General features: G+C 33.1%; 2 protein-coding genes across 11 annotated transcripts; both read left to right on the top strand.

The window, feature by feature from the left end:
• The first annotated feature begins 836 nt into the window (after positions 1-836).
• LOC116345370 (muskelin) lies at positions 837-5193 on the top strand. 3 transcript variants are annotated; one of them, XM_031774678.1, is made up of 10 exons: positions 837-965; positions 1511-1723; positions 1895-2029; positions 2167-2233; positions 2324-2516; positions 2594-2949; positions 3049-3381; positions 3450-3653; positions 3794-4074; positions 4166-5193. In XM_031774678.1, exons 1-10 carry the CDS (start codon positions 898-900, stop codon positions 4746-4748), a joined length of 2433 nt encoding a protein of 810 aa, XP_031630538.1. In that variant the 5' UTR covers positions 837-897; the 3' UTR covers positions 4749-5193. The 3 variants fall into 3 exon arrangements, with proteins under 3 accessions (XP_031630538.1, XP_031630530.1, XP_031630547.1); XM_031774670.1 differs by having other exon boundaries at positions 3764-4074; XM_031774687.1 differs by lacking the exons at positions 837-965; positions 1511-1723; positions 1895-2029 and adding an exon at positions 2044-2086 and having other exon boundaries at positions 3764-4074.
• A 524-nt stretch (positions 5194-5717) lies between these two features.
• On the top strand, positions 5718-11268 carry LOC116347458 (folate-like transporter 2). 8 transcript variants are annotated; one of them, XM_031778059.1, is made up of 7 exons: positions 5718-6072; positions 6955-7055; positions 8858-9228; positions 9386-9687; positions 9803-10173; positions 10313-10602; positions 10728-11268. In XM_031778059.1, exons 3-7 carry the CDS (start codon positions 9020-9022, stop codon positions 10969-10971), a joined length of 1416 nt encoding a protein of 471 aa, XP_031633919.1. In that variant the 5' UTR covers positions 5718-6072; positions 6955-7055; positions 8858-9019; the 3' UTR covers positions 10972-11268. The 8 variants fall into 8 exon arrangements, with proteins under 8 accessions (XP_031633919.1, XP_031633912.1, XP_031633927.1 ...); XM_031778052.1 differs by having other exon boundaries at positions 8851-9228; XM_031778067.1 differs by lacking the exon at positions 6955-7055.
• The last annotated feature ends 321 nt before the right edge of the window (positions 11269-11589 follow it).

Raw genomic sequence — 11589 nt, 5'->3', positions numbered from 1 at the left:
TGTGTGTGTGTGTGTGTGTGTGTGTGTGTGTGTGTGTGTGTGTGATGAAATGAAATTGTGAATGTGCGCGCGTGTGTGTCTCTACTTTATTGAAAAATTGTCGGGGTTGTACACAGGCAACTGATATAAAATCCATTCGAACTCGTGTACACGGCTCTGGTGTGCACTTGTATGCATGACACATTATATGTGGAACAGAATTTTTGTGCTATATTTGTATTGGTATTGAAGAACCGTGCAATCATATCAAAACGACATCTGCGAATATTCCTGAGCAAGTCGTCATCGCAATTCATATCGAATGAGCAAGATAGCTGATACAAATTGTTTGCATCGAAACGAGACAAATGAGTGTATCCAATGGCGCGCAGGTCGACAACATTTCAATATTGAAACTAAATGGCGATTGGTGACAGGGTCTTATTACGTAAATAGCACGTAAAAAAAAACTGATAAGAATGTATCGGTATTTTTTTAATTTAAAAATTTCGAAGGAAAATAGTCGCTGACATTCAATATAAATTCAAAAAAAAAAAATTAAATTTCACCGAAATTGTAAGCACATTTCGATAGTCAAACACTTACATTTTTAAAATCGATAAGAATGTGATAAGAATATCCAAATCAACTGGAATGTCAGAATTTTTCAAGAGATGTCACCACTTTCTAAGAATGAGAATACCTATCTAAATGGGCAGCACTAACACGACAAAGAAAACTCTGTATCCAAATAAAGTATAAACGAACACATACATGTACATGCGCACGCACACAAACAAACTTCGCATGCACACACATATTTGACCGAATACAATTGCCGAAAAAAGCGACTGATGCAAAGATACAGCTTTGACATTTCATTTGAAGTGTTTTCATTTTAAAACAAAAACATCAGCCATGGATGATCACAAACTTACATACGAAATTTATAAATATTCAAGTTATTCAACATCGTATTTTCCAGAGTAAGTAATTAGATAATTTTATAAATATTTCGATGGAATTTTTTTTATTAAAATTTAATACATTTAAATCATTTCAAATGACCAACTGAAAAGTAGTGTTAATTTTATATGGCGGCATACAATTGTATGCATTTTGTGTACGGAATGGGTTTAATTTCAAATTGCACATTCAAATGCATGAAATCACATTTCAATTTTGTGAGTTGTTTGTTTTTTCTCACATTCTGTCATTCTGTTTTTTTTTTTTTAATATTTCTGTCCTTTTTTGTATACAAATATTGTATGAATTTGCGTTTACGCGAAGTGTATTCGTATATACGATCGTTCCCACTGAGACGACGATAGACGCAACGTATTTCGATTAGATAATATGCCGGGAAAAATAAAACGCACATTCAGTGACACCGATTTTTACCGTTGTTATTTTTAGCAATGGCTATTCTGTTTATTATCAATTAGTATTTCGATGTGGCAATTGTGTTTAATACTCTCCTCTTCTTTGTATTTTTTTTTTTTCAATTCTATTTTATTTTCGACGCAAAAAGAAATATTCGGGAGGATTGCCCGAGTAATCAGGTGTCACGATGGTCATCGAATACAAATACACCGCCGCAATTTCTAACATTAAAACTACAACGATCGGCAATTGTGAAAAAAATTAAATTTGGAAAATATGAAAAAACGCATGTGTGTAATTTGCGAAAATTCAAAGTGGTCGGCGGTCTTGAAGAAGAGCATATGCTTTTGCTGTTCGAAGGGTAAGATGATTATACAATACATATATATCCGACATCATTTTCGGTTTTTGTTCTTTATGCGCCTTATTCTATTCTTCTTGTATTGTTTAACACCGATGCAAATTATGTCACTGTTATTGTTGTTTTTTTTTTTTCATTTTTGTTTGTCATTGGTGCTGTTGTTACTTATAGCGGGCTGAGAAATGATAGCATTCCAGAGGTATTTGATCTACGTCATAAAACAGATAGCGGTGAATTGATGCCGTTGATGTACATCTCAATAATACCTTTATTATCTTGGGGTCCGAGTTTCAACTTTAGTATTTGGTATGTGTTCATTCTGTAACATTCGCCATTAGTTGTTGCACTGAGCATATCTTTTTCGTATGTTCGCCATTTTTTTCTCTGTGGTACCGTTTAATTGAAATATTTGCTTTCTATTTGATTTTTTTTTCTCTCAAAAGGTACGTTGAATGCATTGGACAAGACGATCCCTTGCTTGTTCGCAGTAGTTTACGCCATTATAATATGGTAAAAAATATATTTAAAAAAAAAATTAAATGATTTTTAAAATGTTTCGCTGTTTTCGTTTTTCACATGGTCTTTACGCATTGGCAACAGTTACGTGAGGTCGAATTGGTTAGATTGTGTTTAAAGCATTTTCGACAACAAGGTTACGACAGCGCATTTAAAGCGCTACAAGACCAAACAAACGTTATTTTAGAAGATCCAATGATGTCAGAATTGCATGGAGCATTGGTTGTTCAAGGAGATTTTCAAAAAGCGGAAAATTTTATTGAAAAAGCTGTGAACGGTAAATAAATTGACGTCCATTTTCAAGTGTTTTCTTTTCTCTCACACCATTTTTCGTTTTATTTCAATTTTTAATAGATGGATTGATGGATAGCTACTTAGAAAATCAAGATTATAAAGCATCATGGGCATTACAAGAAACATTAAACTCGGACAAAAGACCAGGAATGAGAGGTGGTCATCAGCTCATTATTGACTCGGCAAATTGTGTAATGTATTTGTTCGGTGGTTGGGATGGATTTGCCGATTTAAATGATTTATGGTGTTACAATATTAAGCGAAATAGTTGGACACTGATTCATGATCGGGCTGATGCGTATGGTGGACCGTCGCCACGATCTTGTCATAAAATGGTATACGATCCATGTAATTCACAAATATTCACATTGGGACGATATTTGGACAGTAAAACTAGAACAACGGAATTTATCAAAGTAAGATTAACTGAACTCAATTAACAAACACATTATTGATTGGGGGTATGAATTGATTTTCAAAATCAATTGTTGGTTTTTTTTTTCATCTTATCACAGAGTGATTTCTATCTATATGATACGAAAGCAAAAACTTGGACGCTTATATGTGATGACACAAGCCAAGAGGATGGGCCTAATTTGATATTCGATCATCAAATGTGCATTGACATTGCGAAGCGTAATATTTACGTATTCGGCGGACGAATTCTTACACCAAGAAATATTGAAGTATTAGGAAGTGATCAAAATACATTTTCGGGCCTATTTTCATATCACATACCAACAAACACGTGGACACAAATTCTAGTCGATTGTGCACATCCGACCGCATCAAATCCCGAAGTAATGAGTATTAAATCACGTGTCACACATTGTATGGTCTTTCATCATGTAAGTTCATTTACATCAATTGACTTTCATGACAACTCATATTTTTATATATTGATACATATTCATAGCGACACAGAAAACTCTACATTTTCGGTGGTCAACGAAACAAAGAATACACAACCGAGTTCATTTCATTCGATGTCGACACACAAAATTTATCGATTGTGAATCCAGGTGACGGTACAAAATCTGATAAAAATAATGTACCAAATTCCGGATTCACACAACGTGCTACAATTGATTGTGAACGTGATGAAATTTTCGTGTTGTCGGTAAGTATTTAAGCATCTTTATTTTGTCATTTCGTTTTGTTCTATTGTTTTGATTTTCATCATTTTAAAATAGTAATTAGTTCAGAAAAAATTTAACATAAAAATCGAAGTTTTCTCTCTGTCGTTTGCCATTAATACAGAGTTTAAGTAAAGAAAAAGAACGACGTGATTTGAATCTCAACTCATTTTGGATGTACTCGTTAAAGAAAAATAAATGGTCTTGCATTTATAAAAGCGATCATTCGATTGAACATTGTTATTCAAAAGTACAAAGTGTATGCGCTGAACCCTGTCCTCGGTATGCACATCAATTGGTTTACGATTGGATCAATAAAGTTCATTATCTATTTGGCGGCAATCCGGGACGAAATACAACACCCGAACTTCGGCTCGATGACTTTTGGCTACTTTATTTGAAAAAGTATGTACACCGACTATATAGGCATTTGGACAGCGCAATATGATATCATTTAATTAAATATTTCTCTCTTTTTTTTTTGTTTCTTAATTAGACCAACCCGACAACAAATTCTTCGACACTCAAAATACTTAATTCGACGACTTGAATATGAAGAAATTGTCAAAACGAATTCCATTCGTGCTGTTGGCTATTTGCAAACAAGACTCTCCGAAATAATTGATCACAATGATACAGAGCAATTGCAAGAATTCCACAAATTGGCATCGTTATTATTTAAATGTGACGATAACATGGAGAGTGATGTGCAAACAACGACCGCAAACAGTAGCCGATCGAATAGTTCGGTGATGGAGATTGATCCAAAATCGCTAACAATAAGCCAATTTTCGTGTGCTTCGAACGACTCAATTGATTCAACCAGTTCAAAATCTGATTCAAATTACTCGAGTATGAAAAGTGAACGATATCATAATTATACACCACCGCCGCCAACAATTTGCTGCTATGGTGCGAATACATTGAAAAAAGACGCCGAACTATTTACTAATAAAAGTGAAGAGCAACAATTCGAGGTTAAAAATCAACGATGTTTGTTATATAACAAATTGATTGAACTGATGCCCGGTAATATGGTACAGCCAAAAGGAAATCTAAGTGACTTCGTTTTTATTTAAACGAATATTTAAAAAAAAAACTAATTGTATTATTGTAATTGTATTAATCTTAATCCAAATCGAGCGAAATCATTTGTATTGCTCATATTTTATCGTTCGCAAAATCGTTATTATCGTTGCTTGGTGAATTTTTATCTTTCTATCTCTTTTTAAGTTAGTTTTTACTTTGACAAATGATATTTTATCTCAATATCTCGATAATACTTACAAAAAAAAAACGAAAAAAAGTCTTCTGATAGTTATAATATAGATTTAATACTCACATCCATATAGACGATGTATCGAACAAGGAATTGTAATTTATAAAATTATATATAAATTGTGGCAAAAAAAGAGAAATTATCGATAACATTTATATCATATCAAGAATGCCATAAAATATGACTATTGTAAAGAAATACGAATTTTTGCATGAAATCTGAAATAAAACACTGATAGATCTATAGTTACGTGTATTATGAATCTGTTAGTATTGTCATGTGATGACTGTAAACCAATAAAAAAAATGTTCAAACTGAAATTAATTGAAAAAAAATGAAGTTAAAATAAATTGTATTGCAATCGTTTTTTTTTTTTTTTCATTACCAAAAGCAATGAAAATCATTATCCTGATCTATAGACATGATAAAATAAAGAAATTTAAACAAAGAATAAGAACAACCGGTCAACAACTTCAAAATGGTTATCAAACATGGAATATTTTTTTATTTAGTTCAAGTTCAATAGTCTTTACACTATTTCGATAACGAAATATGTTTTGATTATTTTGTACATTGGACAAATCAGTTGTCACATTACTGTGATATCAATAAAATAATAAAAATTCAATGATTGTTCGAGTACTTATGATCATCAGATAACAAGTCTTTATTGAAATTACTTCTCTATTCTCTCATATGACTGACTTGATCATTATACGTCTGCCAAAATATCATACATATGGCTGTCGTATAACAACTCACACAAATCATTGATCGCAGTGTCAACGCAAACTTGACGGCAAGACGATGTGAATCGCGTGCGAAGTGACAAACAATTTTGATGGTGTAAACGTATTGCAATATTGCATGCAAATATTATTTCACTATTACGACTAAATACATACATACACTTTGCAAACGACCTTCAAATAACATTTTTTTTTTGTATAAAACCAGTCCAAAGCCGACATTAAAAATTTGTGAACAGTGCCATTTGAATTGTTTTACGTGTTAAAATATATAAGCAACAACCGAAAGAGTGTATTCTGTGCATATATATTTCCATTTAAATGTGGTTGTCTCTGCGTCATTGATTGCAACATGATCATCATTATTGGCGCAATGTAATAGTTCCATCATTTCTTTTTTTCGTAAATGCACGCGTATGTGTCAACGTTTATTAAATCGCCAAATCATCAATCACACGCACTGTGTAAACAACGCATTTGCAACTATGTTTCTGTGGTTATTCCTACCATCACTTGCTTTCTATATCAACTGTATATTTTTTTTGAGCTTCACGTTCCGAGCGACATCTCTATGTGCTTGGCATTGAACTCGCGATCCAAACGAGCACCAAAGGCAATTAAAACATTTTTTTTTTTGGTGCGAAAAAGTCAAAAATGTCAACTGATTTTGTGTGAAGAAAAACCATGTGATATGCAACGTCCTCGCAGTTAATTTTGATGACACAAACTGTGCAAAGTAATTTCAATTTATTTTCCATCACAAATTCACTAAATACAAATAATAAATCGGTTTTTGTTCAATTTACACGGTATATCTTTATCGAGCGTAAAATGACAGACGTCACAACAAATGATTCCGTATTCAAACTTCAAACAATTAACATTCTACACAAACTTTTTGTTCTAATTTTCATGAGCACATAGAGATGGCGCCATCATGCAGTTTTTTACATTATTTGCCATTGTAAGTGATGGTAGGGTTATTCCCATCATTTTGTTTGTGTATTGTTGTTTTTGTATTTCGTAATAAATGTTGAGGCGCAAAAATACATTTATTGACAAACCGCATTCTAAAAATAAAGCGAATGAAGCATGAGTTTGCATTCATTACAGTGTGAATCGAATCTATTTTGTCTGGTCAATATCGGTTGATGACTTAAATATTCTATTATCTTTGTGCTGTAATATCACATTTATTCTTGAATATTATTTTATAAAAATGAAATGTGCATCTTTTGACTTTAATGCCTCCTACAGTTTTTGACCAATCTCAACCAAAATTTGCATGCTTATACTTTGGACCGTGGTCTTGGTCACCATGAAGTTTTCAGTCCATCATGGTCAAAATACCGATCAAGGTGAGATGGATATCGTTGAAAAGGTCTTGATCCGGAGATGGTTTTAGGCATGCTGGTTTAAAAGCATTTATCGAGATCATCATGGCTAATATCAAGAATCAAAATTCAATACAAAATAAACAAATTTTACACAACAAGTCTTACAGTGTAAGACAAACTTTTCCGCCATTGGTATCCATGCAAATAATATTTTAAGAATAGTCTGATTATTTTCAAATATTTGTTGAAAACCGGATAAATATTAGCAGTAGATAGTCGTTTTTTGGTCCTATTTCGATCATTAGATGGACCAAAATAGTCGAGCTATCGAAATGCGTTTAAGAGTAAATCTCAATAAAGTGTAAAAATCGTAGAAAGAGGCGATAAGATTACTGCCTAAAATGATAAAAAAATAAAATTCACGTATAGTTGGCGCTACATTCTATGTAATAAGCGTATACTTTCCAGAAAACAAGTGTGCATAGAATGCAGCGCCAACTATATGTGAATTTTATTTTTTATCGTTTTAGGCAATAAATCTATGGTTTTCTTATGGCTTCTTTGTGGGAATCTGGGAATGGTCAACTCTAACCATTTTGAGGATTTTCCCATTACAATACTTTTCCAATATGTGCGCGTGGAAGAGTAAAAAGTCATAGACATAGTAAATGTATGAATGGCCAGAAGAGCGTGCGTAGCGAGTGGAGGCCCGCTAGTGATATCACAATGTTGTCAAAAATTGATAATTTTACAATTTTCCAAAACAAAGTTGTGACGAATTTAAAACACCATTCCAAAATTAGCTTAAGTGCAAGCAAACCAGAAAAACGTTTGTATTAAATTAATTTTGATTGGTTCATTTGTTGTTGATTGTCAATGATTGACAACGCTGTATGTTCGATTTTTTTTCTCCAGCGCAGCTATATGTAAAATATTGTAAATATTTTTAAAGTGTTTGTGTCGTAAATTGCAAAGTAATCAATACTAATTTATAAATCAGTGCAAAAAAATCAATTCATTAAACACGTTTTTATTTGTGTTAAATTAATGAGCTGATCCTCTGTTACATTAATGAATTATTATATATTTTTCGCAACTGAAAGAATACGTTGGCGCAAAATAGAGATGCAATTTGATCCAGGATTAGGACTTGTCCAATGTTCTTCAGTCAGATAGAAATGTGGCGTTACTTTATATAATAACACTTAACGGGGCACTTCAAAACTGTTAAACAGTTGTGAAATGTTAACTTTTGAATTTTCGGCGCCACTTTTGTAACCATTTTTCACGCTTTAAAAGTAAATAAATTACCTTATACTAAAAAATCATTACCAACAAACTAATAAACTTATAACTTATTCCACAATATTTTGGCATCAATTTATACCAGAGATTGTTTTGCAAAGAATATAAATTAAATATCAAGTTTGATAAGCGGTAACTCAGTTTACAGCTTAGTTGTGCGTGTTTAATGAGATACTGCCAATGAATGCAGTAAAACGTTCATCAAAATCAAAATATAAGTGCTGATTTATTCAATCGAAAACAATTCCCGCTTTATAATCATGGTATGGATGCAATCGGTCGTGTTAATTACGAAACGGCATCGATAAGTGTATTTTTTTAGCTTTTGATTTTACATCAATACGCGTCAATGTTGCAAACTTTTAACAGTGAAAAATCATTTTTAACTGAAAGAATTAGTTAATAATTTAAAATTCCAATGGGATTTGCTTATACGTCACAGTTAAATAAAATTATTAAATATATACATGTACGTATATAAGACGTAAATTTAATTTGATTGTCTATTAAGTTTGCAGATGATGAGCGTATCGGATATTAAAATTTACTGTCAGTTGTGAAACAAAACTTGTTCGTTCTGGGAGGAAAAACGAACCAAATACATTTCGCACATCGATTCAAACCGGTAATTGGATTTGTTTGTGGTGGGCTCAATAAATGTGGCAGCATCATCAATAAAAATGCTAGAAAATTGGCAAAAAGTGTCCTTTCTACTGTGTGTATTCGGCTTTCTGCGTGAGATGCGACCATCAGAGCCATTTGCCGTCGAGTTTTTCATCAATTACCGAAACATCACCAACGATGAATTGACAAATTACTATTTTCCATTGGGCACCTACTCGTACATGATTCAGTTAGTTGTCATTTTCTTAATTACCGACATAATGAGGTAAGCGTTCGTTTCAGTTTATTGAAACTGTTGTGCGTTGAATATAAGTTTCGTGATTCAATGAATTTAGAACACGAACTATCGCGATTATATAGTGAGCGTTGGCAGTAATGCGTTTCCCTTTCTCTCGGTGTTTTCTTTTTTTTTTAAACTTTAGATACAAGCCGATTATAGTGTTCTCTGCATTTATTGGAATGCTGTTGTTTGGCTTGATGTCGTGGACAACATCAAAAGAGGCTATTTTATTCGTACAAATGGCCTTCGGAACGTTTATGGCATGCGAAATAGCCTATTATACATATATTTATGCAAAAGTAGAACGCAGCAAATACCAATTAGTGACAGGACACACACGATCTGCAATATTGGCCGGTCGATTTGTTGGTGCTGCATTCGCACAATTGATCGTATCCTTTGGTTTGATGAATTACAAGGAATTAAATTATATTTCATTTGGATGTAAGGCATAGGCTGCACCTTTTCAGTTGGCTATAGCTGCTTTTTTATGCGCCATAAAATCTATTTTAACACACACACACACACATTTCAATTTCGGTTTCTCTATTTCTTTCAGCTCAATGTTTTTCGCTGATTATTGCGCTTCTGTTGCCATCGGTGAGTGTCAGTTTGTATTTCTATTCGAATTCAAATGGAAATGAAAATGGAAATGAAAATGAAAGTGGTAATTGCCACGTAAACCATGCACATTCCAATGGCAGTATGGATGAAATGCATGTAAGAAAAGTGTCAGCGACCAATGACTGTGATTTGAGCAACATTGAAAAATCAAATTCCAAGCAGAATGTCGGCGAACACGGAATGCCAACATTTTCATTGTCGCATGCAATTCAACGAATCGGTAACCACATAAAAACATCGTACTCAAATGTGACCGTGATTCAATGGAGCATTTTGTGGTCGATGTCAATGTGTGGATTTTTGCAAGTACGTGCCATTAAATTTTCGATTTTATTTATCTCTCTATACTCTCAATCTGTTATCATACCAACGCTCGTTTATTCCGTATTCCGTATATTCAATTTATTTCCCATGTATCTATCTCAATTTCATTTTGCACACACAGGTTCAATCATACATTCAACCGTTGTGGAAAGAAATCGATCCACACGAAACGGTCTTATACAATGGAGCTGTTGAAGCATTAATCACACTTTTGGGAGCTATCAGTGCATACGCGGCCGGTTTCTTGAATAGCAAAAGTTTCAATCGTTATGAAATTTGGATTTTAACTATTTTAATGCTGGTTGAAGGTGGTCTTCTTCTATGGGGCTCACTTACGACATCTTTATGGTGTTGTTACATTTCCTACGTGATTTTTGGCATGATTTACCATTTTATGATCACAGTTGCAAGGTACGAAGTCAAATATACAAATAAAATTGATAGATATGTTTGTCATTTAATTCAATGATCGATTTGAAATTGCTACGAAATCAATTTTCATTTCTTTTTTTTTCTTCTTCCTCTTCTATTTTCAGCGCATCTGTTGCGAAGAAGTTGCATGAAGAATGTTTCGCTTTGATCTTTGGCATCAATACCTTATGCGCACTGATTTTACAATCATTTCTAACCTTTGTTGTGATCACAAAGTACAATTTACTATTGCGAACTCAATACCAACTTTATTCGTATTTATTCTTTGTGCTGGCATTGATTTATAGTGTGATTGGTGTTGCCAAAATGTTTGTCCAACGAAGAAAACTCTATGAAGTCAAGGGTTAGCGCTTAGCGCATTATCAAAACCATTTTCTACAACATCTATTTCGAATTGATCGATCAACATTGATTTGAGTTAACCTAATCAGTTTGATTGTAAATGGTACAAAACGTCATAAAAGACAAATCAAAATGCATATTCGATAAGTACAAATCATTTTGCTATGTATATACAAAAAGTATATTATACTATTAGTATACGATATAGTTTTTCTTTTTGTTTTCTGTAAAAAATAAAAGAATAGTGACGAGAAAATCTCATGAGCGACTTAAATAAAACAACAATGGAAATTGACATGAAAATTCCGATATTCGTTTATATTACCTTAACGTCGTCTGGGTCGATTGAAGCGAGAATGAAGTACATAGTAGTAAGCTAATGGTTGTGAACAGATGAAGCAAGTTGTACCCTTTTCGATTGGAATTAATGGTGCCGTTATGTCGTAAAAGTATCAAATTTCTAAGATTTATGTATGTATGAGCTGTGGTAAGATGGAGAGACGAAACATGTTATAACACACACACACATGTATATAAAAAAATCATGTGTTTTTGTGAGCCATCGAGCCAACCGGCAAATCCGATAAAATTATGAAGCCAGAATCAGTTCTGGCAGCGCTGTTC

The sequence above is a fragment of the Contarinia nasturtii genome, unplaced genomic scaffold (assembly GCF_009176525.2).
Source record: "Contarinia nasturtii isolate CC-2019 unplaced genomic scaffold, AAFC_CNas_1.1 Cnas_scaffold_129, whole genome shotgun sequence".
Lineage (NCBI taxonomy): Eukaryota > Metazoa > Arthropoda > Insecta > Diptera > Cecidomyiidae > Contarinia > Contarinia nasturtii.
The sequence above is the reverse complement of the archived record's forward strand: the minus strand, read 5'-3'. Positions and strand labels throughout refer to the sequence as shown.

Excerpts from the sequence above, each read along its gene's own strand:
- LOC116345370 (XM_031774670.1), top strand. The coding sequence starts at position 898 with ATGGATGATCACAAACTTACATACGAAATTTATAAATATTCAAGTTAT. Across the intron at positions 2,517-2,593 it reads TATTGAAAAAGCTGTGAACG|ATGGATTGATGGATAGCTAC; the intron begins GTAAATAAATTG and ends AATTTTTAATAG. Across the intron at positions 2,950-3,048 it reads GAACAACGGAATTTATCAAA|AGTGATTTCTATCTATATGA; the intron begins GTAAGATTAACT and ends ATCTTATCACAG.
- LOC116347458 (XM_031778067.1), top strand. The coding sequence starts at position 9,020 with ATGCTAGAAAATTGGCAAAAAGTGTCCTTTCTACTGTGTGTATTCGGC. Across the intron at positions 9,688-9,802 it reads AAATTATATTTCATTTGGAT|CTCAATGTTTTTCGCTGATT; the intron begins GTAAGGCATAGG and ends TATTTCTTTCAG. Across the intron at positions 10,174-10,312 it reads CAATGTGTGGATTTTTGCAA|GTTCAATCATACATTCAACC; the intron begins GTACGTGCCATT and ends TTGCACACACAG.